Genomic DNA, 23668 nt, shown 5'->3' with positions numbered 1-23668 from the left:
GATTGGCTGATTGTTAGTTGGTTGCTTAATTGATTGGTTATTTGGTTGATTGGTTGGTTGATTGATTGCTTGGTTGATTGGTAGCTTGCTTGAATGGTTGATTATTTGGTTGCTTGATTGGTTGGTCGGCTGGTTAGTTGATTAGTTTTGTTGGTTGCTTGAATGAATGATTGGTTGGTTAACTGGTAGCTTGCTTGAATGGTTGGACGCTGGATTGGTTATTTGGTTGCTTGATTGGTTGGTCGGCTGGTAAGTTAAATTAGTTTTTTTGTTGATTGCTTGATTGGTTGTTTAATAGCTTGCTTGGTTAGTTGTTTAATAGCATGCTTGATTGATTTGTTAGTTGGTTGAATGGTTGGTTGCTTGATTGGTGGGTTGGTTGATTGGTTAGTTGCTCGATTAATTAATTGATTGGTTAGTTCATTGGTACACTCAGAAATAAATTTATAATAAATAGTTTAAAAGTCATTCTAAATGGCTGTTCGCCTGGTTGACCCCACACACGTTTTCAATCCAACAATACGGAGATAGTACAACTTTGAAAAAATCGTTCTGTAGTATAAGTAAGCTTTATGACTGTTCAGATTACTTTGGAATTGAAGATGGTTTCAAGGTTATGTTAGATTGTTTTTATTTTTTATAACAATTAAAAAAAAACAGAATGAAAGTATTTATGGTATAGTATAATTTCGGTTTTTGTTATAATCTTTATTTAAAAAAAAACATGCGATAGAAATACTAATGTTGTGCGATCGATCATGGAGCACCCTGGAAGTACAGAATCGGGACCTAGTACTCGCTGAACCGGAGCTGGAAGTGTGCGGCTGGTGGTAATCCTGTGCTTGAGTGTCTTCCAAATAGGACGGTAGAGCTGGACGTGCTGGAACACACAGAATAGATGCATGCGGCTGGTTTTGACCCTATCTTCAACTGGCTGGTTTTGACCTTTGGCTTTCACCGACAATTATTCATTTAGTACCAAATAAATACGAGTTGTAGATCATTTTGGGCGAGACTTTTTGCTTTGAGCTATTCGATCTGAAAAAAATATGAATAATTATTGATTATAAAAAATCCTCCAAAAATTATGCAGGCTTACCAAAATAACATTCGCACGCCAATACAAGTGGGTAGATTCTTCCGATCGGATCATCCGCGGCGGTAAACATCTTTAATTGTGATTATCTCGCGTTGTCGCAACATCTCAGGAATGATAGGGAAATTCAATTGTTTCCAAACGTGATACTCGTGTGCGTGGCAAAGATTCAAAACGGGGAACAACATGGCCAGAATTCCACAGTCATCATCAATGAGGAAAAGTTGCAGTTCTGTTTAGAAATTGGCCCAAAGAACGGTCGTAAACCGGGTGCAACTTTCTTAATGCGGGTAGTAAAACGGGGATGAACTCGCGGCGGAACCGAAACCGAAACGACGACGCAAGGCGAGGGAGAAAAACAAACAGACAAACTGTCAAAACGTCGAGAGGGGTAAGTCAGCGCTCGTAAAATATTTATATAATGTAATCCGTCACCCACGAGGGGTATTTTCTTTAAAATGAAGAAGAAGACATGGTGCCTGATTTTCTGATGGCTTTGTACCGGACATTTCGGTCTATGTATTCGTCAATGGTGTCAGCGCAACCTGGTCAAGTCTGCCGATTGCTGAAATCCCTGTATGGGTTGAAACAGTCGCCAAGGTGTTGGAACGACCGGTTTAACGAGGCAATTCTGAACATGGGTTTCAAAAGGTCAAAACACGTCTACTGCTTATACACAAAGCTAAAAGATGGAGACGAACTTGTACTTATCATGTACGTAGACGATCTGATGGTGGCAGGCCGCAATCTGGCGGCGATTATTAAATTGAAGAAGGACTTAAGCCCCAAACGCAATACAACGGAACGGCGACGGAAACGGCAAATTTGACAGAAAATATATGGGCTAACTGTCAAATTTTCCGTTTCCGTCGCCGTTCCGTTGTATTGCGTTTGGGGCTTTAGCCTCAATGTTTGAGATGTCCGACTGTGGAGAGCTACGACACTTCCTAGGAATGTCCACGAAGATGGACAGCTGCAGTTATCTCAAGATGCAAGCATTGATAAGCTGATAACCCGTTTCGGAATGTCCGAATGTAATCCAGCGCGAACCCCGATGGAGAAAGGCCTGGTGCTAAAACGTGAAGGAGAAAATATCAACCAACCGTACCGGGAATTACTCGGTTCACTAATGTACGTTATGCTTAGTGTTCGACCGGATATATGCTATCCCGTTGGTTACCTGGGCAGGTTCCAACAACAGCCGTCTACCGAGCATTGGCAAGCTCTAAAGCGAATCGTTCGCTACTTGCAAGGCACAAAGAAATTGATGTTGCAGTTCAAGCGGAATCCAAAAAGTCGTGCATTAATAGGATTTGTAGATGCAGACTGGGCTTCCGACACTGAAGATAGGAAATCCATCAGCGGATATATTTTTCAAGTGTTTGGGTGTACGGTAGCCTGGTGCAGTAAAAGCAGACCACTGTCGCCACTTCGTCTAGCGAGGCGGAGTACGTTGCACTTAGTGCAGCAGTTGCAGAATCCTTATGGCTGCAAGGAATACTTGAAGATCTTCAACAATCGTCCAGACCCATTACAATTTATGAAGATAACAGAAGTTGCATTTGTATGGCGAAAAATCTGGAGACGAAGCGCACAAAACACATAGACATTAAGCATCACTTTGTGCGCGATCATGTGGCCTCAGGGACTTTGAAGATTGAACCAATTAGGACTCAAGACCAAGTTGCGGATATTTTTACAAAGGCGCTGGAGTTCAACAGATTCAAGACCCTGAGAACAGAACTAGGATTATCCGATTGAGCGGGGGTGTAATCAAGTTAACATTTGAACAATCAAGATACCCTAGCTACACCCTGTCCCTAGTTACTAGAACTTGTTATTTTTCACAAACAGATATATTACAATAAACCTCAGTTGAAGCTAGACGCATTTTGACTCTTCTATCAATTCGGTATCCCAAGAATATATGAACCAATCACCCAAAATGAGCGCTGAATACAGAAACTGGTTATCAAAAACAGAAGTACCAAACACGATGTTGGATAGAGTGCCATTGAACCGCGATGACAGGCGTTTCACCCTCTTATTTTAACATCATATTATGGGTCTCCGAGCCTTTTATAAAAACTTCGATTTTCTAGTGGAATGATTCCAAAAAGCCTGATTTTGAGGATTTTAAACATTTTAAACCCTACGTTCATTTTACCACATGGGAACAACCGTGACAGTTCCGTTCAACGCATTGAGGTACGTGCAGTAGTTTACAAATTATCTCTGATTGGTGCAAAATCACCATCATCAATGATCGTTATTTTCGTCTTCGTCGTCGCGGATGTGAAAAGGTATTTTCCAGGCTGCTCTTGCCATTTTTTATGGTTTTTAAGTATATCAACGAGTAAAAAACTGTGAATTTCCCAATATTATATACGTGAGATTTGTGACACGGTGTTGGAAGCTGCGATTATAGTGGAAACCTTGGCATTTGGGCAGTGAAAATTACCCTGCTGCCCAGTCAGAGTGGACGAATGTCTAAAGATGGATGTGATGCTTTGACAATTTATTAAGTGCTTTGTTGCGCCTGACAATCGAAAAAAGGATTCCCGTAGTGTTAAAAACGTAAGGAAAACTGTAAGTCTGCTACTGGGTGATCAAATAATTTCAAGTGAAAGTGCATCCTTTTGTTGCTTGGCTGTTTTTTATTTGGATTTTCTTTCATTCCATCATCATCATCGTCTGGTGTTGATTGGTATCATCATTGTCGTTGAGCAACAGAAGAAAGACAAGAAGAAAAATCTGCTTGCAAAAGTTACGTCGGTCGTGTGAAACCAAAACAAAAGCGCCATTCGATTCGGCTACTGCTCTTTGATCTCATTGCTTTCGTGTGCGGGTGGTGATTGCAACTTTCACAAAGCAGCTGATTGAAGATTCGCCAGACACAGATATGGATTCCTGCGCTGCCGTTGAGAAGGAAGTTGACAAAGTTATTACCAAATTTTCCGCCATTAATGATCACTCACAGCGCATAATTGGGGACGTTATTTTCCTAATTGAGAAGCTACGTTCTTCTATAGAGGAAGGTAAGGGCACTATCATTTTTGATCGTGAGTAAGGTAGTTCATAATAATAACAGTAATTTGTAATATGTATTATTGTTAACGAACACAAAACACCTATATTTTTATTCAGTTCCAGCAGATGAACAGCTTACACCGGGACAGGTAGATGTTCTGCGTGATGCGATTTCCAAAACAAAAGACAAACTTCAACGTTTGACAACGGAACACCGTGATCTGCATGGCACGGTCAGCAAGGTGGGAAAAGCTATCGATCGTAACTTCGTAGGTGATTTCACTGCCACTTCCCGTAACGATGTTCTCCAAACGGAACGAAACCTGACCTTGCTGAACAAGATCATGGCTCAGCATTTCTACCGTCAAGGTATGGACGATGTAGCTCATGCCCTTATCAAAGAATCTGTTCTCCCGGCCGAGGAAATCACCCCGGAGCCTTACGCCGAGCTACACCGCATATGGGAGGCGATTCACAATCATGACCTAGGACCGGCCCTGGAGTGGACCGCACGTTACTCGAGCAAACTGAGCGTTCGTAATAGCTCCCTAGAATTTAAGTTACACCGATTAGCTTACATGCAGATTTTAAACGGAGGTATCTGCGCTCAGGACGAAGCGATCAGCTATGCTCGAGACAATTTAGCAAAGTTTGTCGAGCGCTTCGAAAAAGAAATTCAAATACTGATGGGAGCGTTGATCTACCTTCCTAATGGTATTCAAAACTCCCCGTACAAGTATCTGACCGCACCGGAAATGTGGATCGAAGCGGCCGATGTGTTCCTCAAGGATGCCTGCACATTGCTCGGTATCAACAAAGACTCGCCACTGTCCGTGATTGTGAACGCTGGATGCACTGCCCTACCGGCGTTGCTTAATCTCAAGCAAGTTATGATGTCGCGCCAGGTGACAGGCATTTGGAGCGGTCGTGACGAACTGCCGGTAGATGTTGTGTGTTCATTTGATTCTGGACATAAAGATAATTAAATTTTGTCTTTCAGATTGAAATTGATCTCGATCCCGAAAATCGATTCCACTCGATTTTTGCTTGTCCGATTTTGAGGCAGCAAAGTTCCGATGATAATCCACCAATGAAGTTGATTTGCGGTCACGTAATTTCGCGCGACGCTCTGAGTAAACTCAGCAACGGTCCAATGTAAGTATCTGTTTTATTACTGTAGAGTATATGTGTGATGACAATTACTATTGGTTATCATTGAGATCATTTTTTTTTCTCCTGCAATTTTTGTTAACAATGCAGAAGGCTGTGGTTTTAACCATTTTAACCCAATTTTAAAACAATATCATTGCCATTCTATATTCGACTTCAAAGATTATTCAACTGCATCCATTAATGATTAGCTTTAATACTAACCATTAACTTCACGATACTTTCATGGTTCTGGGTCACGCACTCGATTAAGTCCGTATTATGACTACGACAAGCGTGTTTTGTTTTCTTCAATGGTCTTCCTCTTCTATGGCTCTACATTCGAACTGGAACTTGGCCTGCTTTCCAAGGTATTCTATTAGCATTTTCTCAGTCATTAATTAAAACATTTCTATACCCGCTAGGGTGGCTCAAATTAGTATGGGAAAAACTTTGTTCAATTTTTTTGATGGGCCGCCCTCTTACTCGGTTCTATTTGATGCCCTGATGCTCTGGACAAAATAATTTCAGCCAAATCGGTCAACGTTTGGGCAGTGCTAAACTCGTTGGAAGTTTATATGGAAAAATGTATGCAGAAACATCCAAAAACAGTAAATTGCAGCTGGACTACACAACTTACGATGAAGAACTATGATACTCATTCAGATCTGGGAGAATTCAATACAGAATGTTATGCAGAAAACCGCAAGAAGATTTGAGTTTGCCCGGCTAAGTTATTAGCATTTCTCTGCAGTGGGGTTTGAGCAAATTTCGTTTCTTTTACCTTTGAAAAGAAATAAATTCACCCCTACAACACTCCAGTAAAATGCTAATATCTTTGCGTAATAAACTCTAATCTTCTCGCGGTTTTCAGCATAACATTCTGTATTTTATTTTACAAGAACTGAATGAGTATCATGGCTCTTGATCGTAAATTGTACCGTCCAACTACAAATCACAGTTTTTGGATGTTTCTGCATACATTTTTCCATATAAACTTCCAACGAGTTTAGCACAGCCCAAACGTTGACCGATTTGGCTGAAATTTTGTCCAAAACATCAGGGCATTAAATAGAACCGAATAAGAGGGCGGCCCATCAAAAAATTTGAAAAAGTGTTTTTTGAGCCACCCTAATATCCGCCAATGCATGCCTACACTCTGAAAAATCTTCACGTCACGTTTACCTGAAAACAAATGTGGTTCTCATCCACCATACTTTTCACGTAAGAGTGACCTGAATGACATGTAACCTGAACGAAATTTAGAAATTTAGTTTCCTTGAGTTACGTGATTTATCAGGTGAACCTTACTGGATCTTCCAGTACTAATGACGTGAAGCTTGAAAGTAGTTACGTGTTTGCTCAGGTGAAACTGACGTGATTTGTACGTACTAGTTACGTGAACTTTTAGTGAAAGCTACATGGCAGCAGATAACCACTACATGTTTTGAAATGTATTGGCAATATAGTGATATTGTAATAAATGCAAAACTGATCAGCGACTGTCCATAAATGTGAGACCTTTTCGCCCTGTTGATTTATTGATGCAAAATGATGTTTTGATCATTGGAAAGGAACGCCGTCATTTGGTGCACTTCGGAGTAACCGCAGAAACACTGTTGAAGAAAAAATCAAATATACCGGCGAATGTCGAATATAGTTATCAGATTTCTTGAGAACTGATGTCAATGAGTATCGCTGAGAATTTACAACCACTTTCTTGTTCAAAAATTGCTCCTATTATTGCTGTTAGTTAAACGAAAAGTAATTTTATACTAACGCTATCGGAAAACTGTAATTCTAGATGTCCATGCAGCTTCCTCTTCTTTCACGCCATTTCTCAACGAATCTAATAAGTTTCATCCGACCTTCGTTGACATTTTTTCCGAGGAGAGAAGATGCAGGCACGGAAAATCTCCCCCTAGATGCATCTGAAATATGACTTACCTCCGCAAAGCCAAATTATGTTTAGGTTATGTGTCATTCATTCTTACGTGAATGCCAAGTCACTCTTACGTGAAAAGTATGGTGGATGAGAACCATATTAGTTTTCAGGTAAATCTGACATGAAGATTGTTTACTATTCAGGTCTTCCGCAAATGCCGAAGCTGCAATCACACTAACACAATCTTACTTAAAATGTTTACGTGGATATACAGTCATGTTCACCAAGATTTTTAGTAAAAGTTACGTGAATTTAAGGTGAGCATTACTAACGTCACGTAACAATCGTCATTTGTTCAAGACAGATCAGTTACGTGATTTTTCACGTGAATATGACGTGATGATTTTTTAGAGTGTAGGGAGTTCAGAATACCCCCCCTCTGGTGTTCACACAGTAGTGTTTGGCATAATGCCATTTGGCATAACGAGTTGAAAAGCTAGGGATCTTTTGACATAAAAACCATTTGGCATAATAAAAAAAAATAGTCATAATGATTTTATGTAGAGCCATTTGGCATAACGTTTTTACGCCATTTGCGTAAAAATTTAAAGAATTATTGAAACTTCAGGCAGACGCGTGCTTTTTTTTCTTCCTAAGCAATGGAGGGGAAGTCTGCTCAACATCCTGGGTTGTCCATTAAATGCGGGGTTAGGGGCTACCTCCAATAGCAAACGAGGGAGCATCCCCGACCCGCTAAACCGTTTCCATTGCCGCCAAGCCCATCGTCCCTTCAGAAAGTAATGCTTCAAATGCAGACGCGTGCTTTATAAGAGTAATCTGTATTATTGCCTTATGCTGGGCATGTGCGTGTTTTAAAGGAGTAATTTACTGTTGCCTAATTCCGGGTAAACTTGTGATTTTAATGAAGATATCATTTACTAATTTGCTTTATTTCTGACAAATTTGATTGTTACTCTTGCCATTTTACGGGAAAATGCATTTTTCAAATGGAGGAATGATCTACTTATTAGGAATTAGTAATTCATAGCAAATGCGGCGTTCTTTTGGTTCTTTCGCGTTATAATGAGAAATTGTGTGCCATAAAAGATGGAATCACCAGCTTATTTTTTTTTTCGTCTAATTCCGATCGTATGCGCAGAAAACAAATTATATACGCTTCAACTTTTTTGGGGGAATACGTGTTTTAAGGAACGGGTCATCTAGTCTTCTGCCTTCTGCCGATGCAGCGTACGCTGAATAATCATCTTGTTCGAAAGATTTAGAAGCTGATGAGATGACTTGACAAGAATAGGACTTTTCCTCGTCGCCATAATATGTTATGTTCTTGTAGAACAGTTTGGAATAAGAACTACAGTCAAACCTCCATGAGTCGATGTTCTATGACTCGATATCGACTCATGGAAGCAAATTTTGCCATATAAAAAAATATTTTTTGGGCTACTGTGATGGTCGAAGACCATCAAACAGCTTTCCAATGATTTTATATTCCACATCTCGATATTTCCATGAGTCGTTGGTCCCTTCAATATCGACTCATGGAGGTTTGACTGTAATATATTATGACTGTTCTCTTCAGTAGTCAGAATAAAACTGACTAAATGTGACATATCCATTTTCTGCTAGTAATCATGGCTATACTTCATTTGGTGACGGGCATACAACACTTTTGCTTTATTTTGGGCAAATGCGTACATTAAAACAATGTGTCATCCGGTCGTCTGCCTTCTTCCAGGCAAATGCATACTTAGAAGAAGGAGTCATCTACTATTTTGCCTTATTACAGGCAAATACGTATTTTTAAAGAAGGGGTCATACACTCTTTTGCCTTATTCCGGGAAAATGCGTACTTTTAAAAGAGTCATCTATGTGTTGTGCTTGGAATTAAATAATGGCATTAGAAACATAACTAATTTTTAAAAAATAACCATGAATTACGAAATATCTAACGGTCAAACAATAAATGAGTACTTATCGTAAAACATATGTGCTGAAGATATACGCATAACTGTCCCATATAGGAATCCCAGCAAACATGGGACAAATATGCGTATGATCGCAGTGTGATAATTATACAAAATTGAAATGTTTTGAATTGTTTACTAAAATCTTAGATCGAAATTATGTTATAATTTATGATGGTTTTCAGGTTTGAATGCCTATTATGGGCGGGGTTTGGGTTTCTAACGCTAAAACTAACTCAACTAATATGCTATATTATTTTTCAGTAACAGAAAGCATAACTCAACCATCTAATTTAGACATCTGTTTCTTCACTCCTGTTTCTCTTTCTTTTTTCACGTTCTCTGGTTTCTCCTGCATGCCACCATGACAATGATCATCTCCGTTTGCTTCCTCAAAAAATACGCGCGCTGTGTACAAAAATGTTCTCACCAACCGACAACCAACAATCATTATGATACTACAAACCATCTCGATGACCCAATCTCTGCTCAATCTGCTAATCATGTTCAGAATGAACAATACTTTCAGATTGAAGTGTCCCTACTGCCCGATGGAGCAGTGCCCGTCGGAAGCGAAGCTGATCTACTTCTAACCGATTCGATAGAAGGATCTGAATAGACAGTCATGTGCTACTAACGAGTCGAACTGATGGACACGCCGCTGAATCAACCTGTCTAGAAATATTATATATGTATAGAACCAGTTTTTTATTCGTTATAAACTCCACTATTGAATAGGATTCATCATAACGCAATAGTCAAGAAAAATAAGTAAAAACACCGTCTTCTGAGATCTATCTGAGATATTATGTTACAACTCTTTTTGGTAAAATGTACCGCAAAACGGCATATACCAAGCAATCCTATTTTCAATAGCATACCTATTCTACAGAAGGTTTCGTGCACTTTCATACTGATGCGACGAGAAGTTTTACACTTCAAAAACAAAAATCATGTATACATTTACTCTACTATATAAAAAACAGCTGAAGCTAATTGATATGAAAATAATCTGAATAATTCATTAAAAAAAAGATTTAATTCGGAATGAGAGCACTACTCGTAATAAATTTATTGAGTTATCTGAGCCAAACTTTATAAAATCACTTGAAACTTCAAAATTTCTTTTATTTTTTTATCATTATTCATCAATACTAACATAGTAAATTCTTTGCTGAGGTTATATGATTTATCGTAGCATGATAGTTTTTCAAATAAAATTATTTTATTGTTTGCGTTTTTGCAATGAATATAGAAAACCTAAATCTAAAATTGATTATTGACCTTGTGTAATGTTGATATTATCTTCTGTGTATACTCTTCTACGCATAATTGTTCTACGTTGCATTTTGATGGAAACTTCAATCTCGAGTAAATTTGTCCCATAATTTCAGAATCGAATTGACCTGAAAGAAATATCATATAAGTATTTTGGGAATCTAATGAGCGTAGGCAACACTTTCCCAGAACATTATATGGATCTCATCTTATGTAGATAACGTCTTTGGTTTTATTTTTGCAACAGCTTCATTTGTAAGTGGGACAAATTGACTTGAGTTTGGATTAGTTCCATACATAACATAACACGGGACAATTATGCATAAAAAGGCAGCACATTGGAAGAATAATAGTTTGTGTGATAAGAGTGGGTGTAGGTAACAGAAAATTAAACAAAATAAGAAAAACTTCGAAGTAATAACATTGAAACTTGATTAATTGAAATAAATGATGGTTTTATTTGTTCGAAATGTGTTAAATTGTGAACCCTGAAAAGAGAGCGATAAAGTAACTAACGCATATTATATCATACACATTTTTACACAATACACAAATTATACAGATTGGGCAGAACATTTGTGTAAAAAAGGATGGAGAATGATTCTGAATCATATTGAAAATATATTGTCTTCAGCAGGAAACAGAACATGTATATAAAATTCATCTGATTATTAAAATTAGAATATGCAAAAAAAAACAATCGGCTGTAAATCATATTTAATGGAACAAAAAGAAAACCCATTAGCATAGCATATACAAAGTAATGATACTTCGTAAACGCTCGTTGTTGTCAGGAATCATGGCGTGCTCTCTAATTCCAATATAGAACTAAGAAGTCAAAAGCATACCAAGAGTAATGAAAACTTGATAGGGTCACGGGAGGTAATGTTAGCGTAGGAACGTCGATTTGTAGGGAGATGTTTACTACTGCTTCTTTAAATAACTATCATTTGAAAATAATGTGTCTGGCAATAGCGTGAGCCACTAAATTTGTTTTTACCTTTCGGTAATACAAATTGTATAAAACTTAGTTTCCCAAAGTGACACCCCCCAGGATTTTGCCTTTGGGTAAGAAAATCATTTTCTGAAAATTTCTGCGTAATAGGTTATTGCATAAGGTTGCGCAATTGACTTGAAATTAATATGGGGGTTTCAGCCGAAATATATGGGAAAATACACCTCTGTTACTATTTCGTACAGGAAATTGGATGGAAGAGCCCGATTGAGCCCAGATTTGCAGGAAATGAAGTTAACATGCCAATGAACAATTCCACATTAAATTCTACTATGATTAAATAAATTTTAAATTAGTTTTTAGCTGATTTATTTGGAGATGAGTTTGAGCACTTTTAAATTCATTAATTGCCTTGAAAACAAGCGCATGTAATCGAAGGTAGCTGCGATATATGTTGTGGCGCGCGTGCAGTTACTTATGTTTCAGTGCGTGCGAAATTACGCATCGCAGGCACCTTTGATTTGCGTATGTTTTCATGGCAATTAATGAATTAAAAAGTGCTCAACCCAACTCCAAATAAATCAGCCAAAAACTGATTAAAAGTTTATTTAGTAATAGTAGAATTTTATGTCGAATTGTTCATGGGCATGTTAACTTCATTTCCTGCAAATCTGGGCTCAATCGGGCTCTTCCATCCAATTTCCTGTACGAAATAGTAACAGAGGTGTATTTTCCCATATATTTCGGCTGAAACCCCCATATTAACTTCAAATCAATTGCGCCAGCTTATGCAATAACCTATTAGGCAGAAATTTTCAGAAAATGATTTTCTTACCCAAAGGCAAAATCCTGGGGGGTGTCCCGTAGAATCCGACGACTTTTTTTTCTCCCCATACTAGGCTGGGCCACTCTACTACACAGTTGGCAAAAAAATCTGCTCATTTATTTTTCACAATTTTTAAAAATCAAATCAAAGTCATTCAGTGAGTGCACCTAATAGATGGATATTTGGGTTTTCTAAATGACACTTCGATCTGTCAAAATAATACACGCCGGAGCCACGCGGGTAATACACGCCGGTGTATTTGCTGTGCGTACGCCCGCGTGTATTTGGCGTGCACCATTTTGACAGATTGAAGTGACATTTCGAAAACTCAAATATCCATCTATTAGTTGCACTTACTGAATAAATTTTATTTGATTGTTCAAAATTGTGAAAAATAAATGAGCAGATTTTTTGCCAACTGTTTAGGACATCTCTGGTGGGTCGAGACCTCAAGGCCTGTGTAAGTCTTTGGGAAACTATGGGATGAAAAGTATACGATTTTTAAGCATCGTGAGTATGTCAGAGTTTCTGAAGTTGTTACTAACTTATCACGACTCACCACTATGTTAGTTATATCGAACTCTATTCTCTTTAATCAATTTCCGCATTGCATTTTTTTAATTAATCTTAAAATAATTGTGATAAAAAGGAAGTACGAATAGTCCTCCTGTCCTGTAAGGTCAAACATATTTTTGACGGGCATCTCATTGTGTCTGTGGATTCATTAAAATAGGAACTTTTTTTTGCAAAATAACCTAAATTTAAGTTTTGATCGTTTTCTAAGCTAAGTATTATTTGTAAATCATGTCGATGTTTTATGATTTGATTAGGTGGATTATATTGCTCTAACATCTATTTTATTCCCTTTGAGCTATTTGTCGTTAATTTTTGAATGTCCAATCCACTACTTATACACAAGTGAATCACACCATAAATTGAAAGATCTTCATTCTGCGCCTGGTGTATCGCGATCAGGTGGAGGACGATTGGCGGACCCTCCGTAGACTTTGTGGTTGGCGACGTGCAACCATGAACTGAGCCGAATGGAGAAGACTTTTATGTACTGCCCAGGCTAATCCGGCCTTAGTCTGAGCAACTAAATAATCATCCTGGGCCTGAACCAGTTGCTAGAAAATAATGAGGAAATTACTCGAGGATCTCAAAGAACAAGGCATTCTCAAGAGTTTCTAACTTATTGCTGAATCTTGTAATCTAGTCTAGTCTAGTCTACATATACACAGCCAGTTCGTGAAAGAATCCTGGAAAGTGATAGACTCGACTACGTCTATCACTTTTCTTGTCATTATTTACGTTTGAAGCACATCGTAAATGTAGTTCAAACATAACAGCGGCCAGGCCTACTGTGCAGCGTTGTTTAATATAACTGTGAAAATTAATTCCCAACTTGATTTCACATGTAAGCTATATAACGGGGACATCTCGTACCAACCGTTCCGTTTACATTATTATGTGATGCTTGATTGAATTTTTGGGAGTGACTTAGCTAAGATGATTAATCGTCACTCCTTGGGACCTCGACGTCCTGGGATGGGACACAGTTTTTAGTCTAGTGCCCTGGCTTATACACTAATGGGCAAAAGTAGTCGTATGAATTCATGCAGATTACTATGAAAACATGACGAAGACTTATATGTCTATCAGTGTATATATAAGCCTAGGTTCAAGCGCCATTACTCGCCCTCTGGAACGAGAAAGAAAAGAAACAAAAGCGATGAAAAAATAATCGAAAATCCATAAGACGATAAAAATATAACAATTTTACTTACAACAATTCCATATTTGCCGTACCTGGAATCGTTCCCCGAATCTCGATTATCCCCGTCAAAACACAATTTATCTTCAACACACTTGCATTTACTATAACTTATAGATGAAGAAGGGGAAAAAGCCTAAGGCTAAAGGCTAAGCAAAACAGCTTTAATATCTTGATAGTAACGATTCATTTTTAGAGTTTTTTTTAACTTATGCAAGAGTTAAACAACGTACACACTTAAAATTTATCTCTGGTTTTTGTGAAATTTCACCGAAATCTAACTGTTTGGCAAATAATGCATGAATCACGAGTAGCACGTATACTAAATGCAGACGTCGGCAGGCGGTTAAAATACGGCACAATACAGTGGGCTGGACATGTAGTGCGTATGTCAGAAGAGAGAGCATCAAAATTGTTTAGCAGAGAAACTGGAAGAGGACATCGGCTCCGGGAAAGACCCCGCACTCGCTGGCTGTGTGCAATCGAGGAAGATGTGCGTACGGCCGGCCTGTGTTCAGGGAGACTGGCGATTGGCGGACTGGTATATTACATTACATTCGGTTTTGCTCCGGACAACACGGAGTGTACGACCAACATAAGTAGGATTGTGAAGGTATATCGTATGCAAATATATGTGTGTAAATTTATCAAGTATTTGTAGTAAGTAGCAAATCGATCAACCAATATCGATCAGCATTCACTTTCCCTTTCCGGGACTCATATGTATGTGTTGTGAACGACAAGCGTGCTTTTTTCGCTAATGTTGCCCCGCTCTATTATTGTCGGGGGGTTTTTGTTGATTAAATTTTATGAAATTTATTATATTCTTTGAAATGCAAAGTATGTTTAGGCCAAGTTTGAGCATAATTAGTTATAGAAAACCCCCTGACCACAACCGAACAAAACCCGCCGAATCTCCCCTACAACAATGGTGCGAGCACTCGAAATTCAAAATTTTATTCAAAACACCGATTAACATAAGTCTACAATGAAATTGTAGTATATCAGGGTGGCCACCGAACCGGGAAAAACGGGAAAAGCGGGAAAAAGACGGGAAATTGAAGTCACCGGGAAAAAAAAGCGGGAAAACCGGGAATTCAACACATGTACCGGGAAAAATCATTTTTCTTCAAGTTACTTGCAAAGTTTTCCAAAATTTTCAATTAAGTTGAAATAAGGAAAGATTCACTCTAAATGTTTATTACTCAGTCGCATGTTTTGATCGCGTGGTGTTTGTAATGTACATAAATTAAGTAGATCTTTTCCAGATCCAGTTTGTGTTGTTACTAGAACACTTTGATTTCAAAACAAAATTTTCAAAACGACTTATCTGCTTTTGTAAACAAAGATTCAAACGACGATTTGACGAATCTGATAGCTCTCCCACGCAAACCAATAACATCAAAAGGGAAGGAGAAGGGTTCCGCTACCTGTTGATGGTGTTGGTTTGCATGGGAGAGCTATCAGATTCGTCAAATTGTCTTTTGAATCTTTGTTTACCAAAGCAGATAAGTCGTTTTGAAAATTTTGTCTTGATTTCATCTTCGAGTGACATCCTGAATATTGTGTTATGAGGAACGCATAGAAGAAGATCAGAATATTCATATAAGTTGTTGGTAATTTAATGTATCTATTAAAAAAGTTCGTTACAATTTTTCAGTTGCTTCGTTATAAGACTGACCTCCGGTTTGGTCCAAATAATTAAAGCTCAAAAACTCGTACCCTATTAAAACCGGGAAATTTTATCTGGAAAAACGGAAAAAAAACGGGAATTTAAAAATCGGTTTTCAGTGGCCACCCTGTATATTAAAAGATGGTCCACACCAGGTCCACACAATTGATTGGATCGATAAAGGAAATTTCTAAGTAAAAATTGAATAAATTTCCTGGAACATAAAGCATGAGCAATGTGGTTTATGAAAGCAAATACTTATGTAATGAAATCTCAAAAATATCATTACATAATTAACTTTTATTTGCCCAACAAGTACCGCTGAAATAATATATCAAGCTCTATCCAAAAATAAAGCGCATGCTGCATAAAATAGAGCTCTTCCTGCCGACTTCCCTCTTTAAATAAAGTTCACAAAAATTGAAGGTCGACGAAAAGAACCCCCTACAGCGACATGCGCCCCTCACCAGATAGAGCATGATATGAGTGTAATTAGAAAGAGCTACCGGATTTCCATCTCCTTGAAAGTCCCATGAATTCGTCGTCGGTGATCAAGCGCTGACAGCCTTAAAAGAGTCTTGATTCTATCGCCATTCCTATGTTCTTTTTTCATAAACGATATGATCACTTGACTCCTCCACTTCTCGGAAATTTTTGGTAGCCACAAATGGGTGTCCTCTTCGTATCAAGTTCACTAGCAAACCGAAAATAAAAACTGGAAATAAAATGACGGATCAAAAAACACACCTCCGTCTCCAATCATGGCACACTCCGATCCACATCTTCTTATTGCTGAATCCAAGGATGTTATCGATCATTTAGTAATTTGCGTTCGATCATTTAGTAGTTTGTCAATAACTTAGTCCAGAAGAAGAATATCAAAATGTATTGTATGGTGGACTTCTAGTGCTTCTATAACTTTGCCAAATGGTTCGTTGTTTGAATTTCACTAGTAACGGAGTTATAGCGCTAGTTGCAGTAGCTTAAACTAAATGATTGGAATTTTGTTATCATTTAGTCTAAGTTACTGAAACTAGCGCTATAACTCCGTTACTAGTGGAATTCAAACAACGAACCATTTGGCAAAGTTGTAGAAAAACCTTCGCACTAGAAGTCCACCATACAACAAATTTTGATATTCAGCTTCTGGAATGAGTTATTGACAAACTACTAAATGATCGAACGCAAATTACTAAATGATCGATAACATTCTTGGCTGAATCTTGTAATCTTGTTAAAAACTTCCAAATTATGATAAATATTTTCAAATTATTTTTTCATGAAAACCGAGGAATAAGAAGGAAGTATTCATGAAAAGACTGTGGGTGAACTTGAACAGTTTTCGAACTACTTTTGATTAATTTTATTCATAATAAATCTGGAGTTCTGAAAGAATTTTTGGTAATTGAGAAAATTTTATTTAATTTTTAATAATTTGAGTTTTTTTTAATCCAAAATATTTCTCTAATTTTTACATAGAAAATAATGAATAAGTTCCATAACTTTGAAATTCTAATATTGCAATATAATTTCAAACTTTAAATGTGGTGTAAAATCTGCAAGACAAAAAAACAATCTTGAAAACAAAAATCAAAAAATTCATAATTTTAACGCATTAGGTAAGATCGATCTAAGAAAGTGTTTTTGAGCAGTGAAAACGAAAATTTGGGTCTTAGACAGTCAAAGAACATCATCAATAAAACTCTGAAACAATTCCTAAGGATCCTAGAGTTATTTTTAGAAGATTATTTGAGATTAATCCTGTCTCTGGGAATTGAGAGGAAAAGAAGAAGAAATTCTGTTTTTTTTTTCAGTTTTATCAGGAATTTCTTGAATTAATTGATTGATTGTCTTTATTAAAGAGTTTTGCAGCCCAGGCAAGCTCATATTTGGAAATTCTCTGTTCTAGAATTAGAATCCACAAGAAATTATTGTGGATTCTAATTCTTTCGATTCGAAATCTGGGATTGATTCATATATTGAACGGGTCTAAGAGCTTTCTAGTCCTCCTTCTAATAAAACAAATATAAAAATTAGCTGATTTCTTGTTTAGATCCGCTAATATATTTTAGTATCAGTTCCTCCAACCGGGAAAAACCGGGAATCTGAAAATCGATTTTGAATGGACACCCTGGTTTTGGGCAAGAATCCTTCCGATGACCCGCAGCCCGATTAAGAAAATACACACCGAACGTTCATGTGCCGTTCTGTAGGCCGCTTCCATGTCCGTCAAGTTGATGTCCAATCTCCGTCCATGTTGGACGCGGTCTAGGCGCAGGGAATTTGAACAACGTCAACGATTATAATCCATCGTATTTGTCATTCCTATTGAACGTGCTATTTGGCTTCGCCGACGACATAGATATTATGGCACGTAACTTTGAGAAGATGGAGGAAGCCTACATCAGACTGAAGAGGGAAGCTAAGCGGATCGGACTAGTCACCAACACGTCGAAGACGAAGTACATGATAGGAAGAGGTTCAAGAGAAGACAATGTGAGCCACCCACCGCGAGTTTGCATCGGTGGTGACGAAATCGAGGTGGTAGAAGAATTTGTGTACTTGGGCTCACTGGTGACTGCCGAAAATGACACCAGCAGAGAAATTCGGAGACGCATAGTGGCTGGAAATCGTACGTACTTTGGACTCCGCAAGTCGCTCCGATCGAATAGAGTTCGCCGCCGTACCAAACTGACAATCTACAAAACGCTCATTAGACCGGTAGTCCTCTACGGACACGAGACCTCGTGGAGGACCAACGCGCACTTGGAGTTTTCGAAAGGAAAGTGCTGCGTACCATCTAAAGTGGGGTGCAGATGGCGGACGGTACGTGGAGGAGGCGAATGAACCACGAGTTGCATCAGCTGTTGGGAGAACCATCCATCGTTCACACCGCGAAAATCGGACGACTGCGGTGGGCCGGGCACGTAGCCAGAATGTCGGACAGTAACCCGGTGAAAATGATTCTCGACAACGATCCGACGGGCACAAGAAAGCGAGGTGCGCAGCGGGCAAGGTGGATCGATCAGGTGGAAGATGACTTGCGGACCCTCCGTAGACTGCGTGGTTGGCGACGTGTAGCCATGGACCGAGCCGAATGGAGAAGACTCTTATATACCGCACAGGCCACTTCGGCCTTAGTCTGAATAAATAAATAATTGAACGTGCAAATCGTCACGATACCATCACCGTCGCACGACCGAACAACAAAGCGCGCACTCGACTACTATTATAGTTCACCACTTGGTTCACCATAATTTAGATCTAATATTGGTGCCCTCCTTAGCCGTGCGGTAAGATGCGCGGCTACAAAGGAATATCATGCTGTGGCTGGGTTCGATTCCTGGTCCGGTCTACGAAATTTTCGGGTTCGAAATTATCTTGACTACACTAAGCTTATTTTTCTAAACTTGTTCACTTGCAAATATGCTAAATATTTGGAAAATAATCGAATCATATAATAGGATTTTCGTTAGCATGTCTCTGGTAAGCGTGCTTTTGGGGGAGTCTAGAACGCAATCTCACAGTCAGTGTGCTAGTATTTTACATGCAACCAATTAGAATCCACGCTCAATGAGTTGTTCGTATTTTCTTCATTTGTTTGGGTTTGTTCAACGCAAGCGAAATTGCTTGTAATATAAACAGCAACCCATCTTTATCTTTCGTATGTTCAAATTCAAAATCAACAATCATTCGTCCCAAATGGGCTGAAAAAACATCCACCTGAGAGCCTTGCTGGGGAACAATGGGTCAACTTTTCGTCAATTTCGCTCAAGACTTTCGCTGGTTTAAATGAGATATTGTGGACATTCATCGTCGTTGTTTGCTGTTTGGTGTAAAAACCAAAAGTAAGCAAGCTGACTGAGGGAATAATTTTGGTTGAATTGAAACTATATGAAGATTTATAACGATATATGTAACCGCAGCATATTAGGCCAAGGTTTGAGCCATATAATCTACTTAATATGGAAGTGCTTAATACAAAAACAGCGAGGTGAAAGTGTCCCAATGTAATGCCAACAAATAGAGAAGAATAGTGTTTATTGACAACCTTTGAATATATTTTATCCTTACCCATTTGAAGCGAACTTAATAAACTCATTAGTTTCTCTTCTTCCGGCAATTAACCGTTTTAATAGTAACCTGTGTATCAGGTTCCACGCCCTCGGCCACTGAATACGGAAACTGTGTTAATCCATGGCAAGCTGCACCATATTCTCCATCTTTGGTGGCAACCACAATGCCACCAATAAAATCAGGATAGTATTTGGCTATACGAGCCAAAGCCGCTTCCCCGGCCAGCATTGGACTTAAACCTTGCCGCAAACCTTCCACCGCCAGCAATGAAGGCATAAATCGCATCATAATGTCTCCATCGCCAGTGGCTGCCGCTGCACCTACTGTTGAATCAGCATACGCTCCTGAACCAGCGATTGGTGAGTCACCTACTCTTCCGGGGATTTTGTTACGAGCTCCATTGGTTGATGTTCCAGCCACCACGTTACCTTCCGAATTGATAACAATCATACCAATAGTATCGTGATTATAACGTCCGAATTCAGGTTCAACGGATTCTGACATCTGCACATTGTTGTCAAATAGAGGCAGCCAATTCGTATTGATAGAATTTCTGGAAATCGGCTCGTATGGACCACACGACATTGAGGGAGAAGGAATGACGTTCTGAAATTCCGATCATAAATAAATTAAAAACTCCATTTATTTTGGATTATTCATAAATACTACCGTCCAAAAGTTCGGTTGACAGTTATTGGTTTTCCACTGTTCCCACAGCTCTTTGGAATGCTCGGTTTGCAAGGTTTCTCGCTGGTATCCCATCATCACTGCAAAATCAGTCGCCTGACTACCAACCAATAGGGTATGCTTGGTATTCTCAAGTACATGCCTAGCAACAGAAATGGCATGTTTGATCTCTCGGAGCGCGGCAACGGCCCCAACGTTCATAGTAGTTCCATCCATGATCAAGGCGTCCAGCGTGGATTCGCCGTTTTCGTCTGGGCTCCCGCCGTAGCCAACCGTTCCATCGCATTGCTCACGTTCACACACACTGCATCCTTCGACAAGGGCATCGACTGCACTGAACTCTCCCGCTATGAGCGATTGATACGCTAGTTCGGAAGATGGATTGGTAGATGGTGATATAGTGATTATTTTTTTATTAAATTGCAGCTATTACCTACCCCTCAGAGTGGCATTCGAAAAGTTCCAAGTATTGATCACCAACGGAAGAGCTTGATTGCTGTGTTCAACTTGGAGAGCAATCAACGCATATATTATGATCGTTTTCACTACTTTGTCCACTAGCTCCATACTTTTACGAGAAGACTACTCAGCAAATTATACCCGAAGCATGAGTATAATCTAGACACTAATTGACGTGCTCGAAATATCTGCTGAGACCAACTGATACCTGTGCTATCAGTATTGTATTGCTCTAATAAATAGAAGATCTTTCCGAAGACAATCTTCCAATTGAATCACAATTTGTTTACTGAGTAGAAGAGATTGGGGCATTATGGCCATCAGAAGTAAACGTTGATGTTTCTCTTATTTGTATTGAAGCATGATTGAATATGTATTATATTCCAGCGACAGAGATGTGTGGGCTCTCAGAATTAGCAGAAATGTTTCGGATGCAAACAATGCCCTTATTTTCCCTATGGTAGCCTTGCTCTCACTGTTTGTTCTTACAGTATCGGACAAAATTCGTATACATCTCTATTTAATTTTTATCGTTACTAGCTTTACATCTCCCACTGGGACATTGCCGCCCCGTGATTGGGACTCGAACCCCACTTCGCGATCCTTTGTCTCTTACTTGCAAAACAGCGTCTTTTCCTCATGTTAGGCGCGGATGATCATCGTATAAGTACCAGCGAAGGACTCTACGTGAGAACTTTAAACAAACCCGCACGTGTTAGGAGCTTGGCTCATGAGCTGTAGAAGATCGGCGTGAGCGTGGCAGCAATCCAGGGAATACGGTGGCTCAAAATCGAAGAACGTGAATTCGGAGATTTTTTCAATATGCGATCAGAAAAGGGATGGTATGATAATCCCATATGTTTAACCTTCCGGGACTCGCATGGTCCTAGATCGCCCATGCAACCGCGCCCGTCTTGTCAGCTTTTTTCGAAGGTGTTGTACTTTTTACACCGGTGCGAGTCCCGGAAGGTTAAAAAAACTCTGAAAATAACAAGCTAATAAGGTGTTGGAACCCCTCCGCCATCAATTACTGCGCATCTACAATGTTGTTATGTTGTTGTAGTTATTTCCATCGTCTTTCTGTGAATATTATTTAAAAAAAAACTAAGGAATTTACGAACATTTCGGTCTACTAACATCTCAGGTAACCGTAAGTTTAAATAAGCCGTACGTGCGACTGTAATGCTATCACACAGCTAAAAACTTTATATTCGAAACGAATGTTGCAAGCTCTTAGCATACAACAGCTTAAGCGCCACTCTCGTATTGGAAAGGCTGCTGATGCTGATCTAAAGCCCCGGCTTGAGGCTCTCTCCGGGGTGGGTTGATAATGCTGAAACACACCAGCCTCAAGAAGCGTAGGTATACGAAAGGCAAATTTAACTCTAATAAATAACTGAATATACACGAACCAAAATCCCAAAAGAAATCAAAACTATTCAAACTATCACAAAAACCACTACTAGGATCTCAAAGTACTATCTACATATGTGGTTCTAATCCTAATCTAATGGTGACCTCATGCTAAAAATATTTAAAAAAATTCTCCTTCCCTTGGATTTTTTGCTAAAAAATGAATTAACATATGAGATTCAAAACATTATATCAGCACCAACATTTTAAAAGAGCGAAACCACTTTTATAAACAAAAGCTTCTTCCGTCGCTGGTGGGCTAATTCATGCCCATCAACGAAATCCTGCGTCATTTAATGAAAGAAGAGAATTCGCTGCTTCCATCAGTGGTGTTAGATTGCGTTGGTGGGATCAAATGAGCCCACAAAAGGCGTCAGAAACACTTGTTTACAAAAGCAGTATCGCCCTTTTAAAATGTTCGAATCCGAGTTTTCTTTTATTTTTAAACATTTATTTTTTATTACCCTCCCTCCTCCCTTGACCTTTCGCTTTCCACAAGCAGTAGGACATATTTTTTTTCAAATATTTGTAACAGTAATAATTTAGTATGATAAGCGGTGGTGTGGAAAGATTTTCGTCCGGTACTGTAAATATGTGTATGTATGCAATGCTTACTACACGCATGCTCTGTAAACTTTACTGTAAATTAACTGATAACCCAACAAACAACGACAAGCTACAAATAAGCATCTAGGTTGAATTATTGTTTATTTGTGATCTTTGTAGCTGAATAAAATGGATGCTGAATAATTTGCTAGACAGATTTCATTTTAGCATTTAATCTAACTAATATTCGACTTGGCCTTTTTATTTGTTTACTACCTTTATTTGAAGTTGAACATACGTTTTCGTTTTATCACATTTCAGCACATTGGGGAAGTTTAACAACGTACTGAACTAATGATTTTTAAAGTTCTCTGTTCGACTATGATGTGATGCTCTGAAAGGGTGGTCGAATTGAGTTTGAATAGTAAATTAATAAGCAGGCATTAGACATCCTTCTTAACCTTTGTCCTTCTTAACCATTGGATTTCACATTTATCTGATCTATCGCACAGTGGAAAAAAACATGCTTTTTCAACAAATTATTTTGAGCTTTTTAGTGGAATGTCTTCACTTGTCATAAGACGAGTTTGTACAATCCCATTGAATTCCACCACTTAAGTGGTGGAATTCAATGGGATTGTACAAACTCGTCTTATGCCAAGTGATGCTTTTTCAGTTTGAGAGAAAATCTGGATTCTAGATCTGGGAAATTTGATTTACAGAAAAATAATGATTTATTTTCAAGACATGCTTTTCATTTTCGTGATTTATTGAACTGTCGGAGATTATAACGAACAAAACTGCTGGAGCAATAAAAAAATCATGCATTCATGCGGAAC

General features: G+C 38.7%; 2 protein-coding genes across 3 annotated transcripts; one reads left to right on the top strand and one right to left on the bottom strand.

Moving 5' to 3' along the window:
• Positions 1-3358: 3358 nt before the first annotated feature.
• LOC134227134 (E3 ubiquitin-protein ligase RMND5A) lies at positions 3359-11120 on the top strand. Of its 2 annotated transcripts, XM_062708424.1 has the most exons (5): positions 3359-3685; positions 3830-4134; positions 4244-5067; positions 5127-5281; positions 9654-11120. In XM_062708424.1, exons 2-5 carry the CDS (start codon positions 3999-4001, stop codon positions 9733-9735), a joined length of 1197 nt encoding a protein of 398 aa, XP_062564408.1. In that variant the 5' UTR covers positions 3359-3685; positions 3830-3998; the 3' UTR covers positions 9736-11120. The 2 variants fall into 2 exon arrangements, with proteins under 2 accessions (XP_062564408.1, XP_062564409.1); XM_062708425.1 differs by having other exon boundaries at positions 3359-4134; positions 9672-11120.
• Positions 11121-19671: 8551 nt separating this feature from the next.
• On the bottom strand, positions 19672-21203 carry LOC134224174 (N(4)-(Beta-N-acetylglucosaminyl)-L-asparaginase-like). The gene is made up of 3 exons (XM_062703460.1): positions 20849-21203; positions 20394-20776; positions 19672-20330 (listed from the first exon to the last, which is right to left on the bottom strand). Exons 1-3 carry the CDS (start codon positions 20976-20978, stop codon positions 19749-19751), a joined length of 1095 nt encoding a protein of 364 aa, XP_062559444.1. The 5' UTR covers positions 20979-21203; the 3' UTR covers positions 19672-19748.
• Between the last annotated feature and the right edge of the window lie 2465 nt (positions 21204-23668).

The sequence above is a fragment of the Armigeres subalbatus genome, chromosome 3 (assembly GCF_024139115.2).
Source record: "Armigeres subalbatus isolate Guangzhou_Male chromosome 3, GZ_Asu_2, whole genome shotgun sequence".
Taxonomy (NCBI): Eukaryota; Metazoa; Arthropoda; class Insecta; order Diptera; family Culicidae; genus Armigeres; species Armigeres subalbatus.
This window is presented reverse-complemented; position numbering and strand designations above follow the sequence as displayed.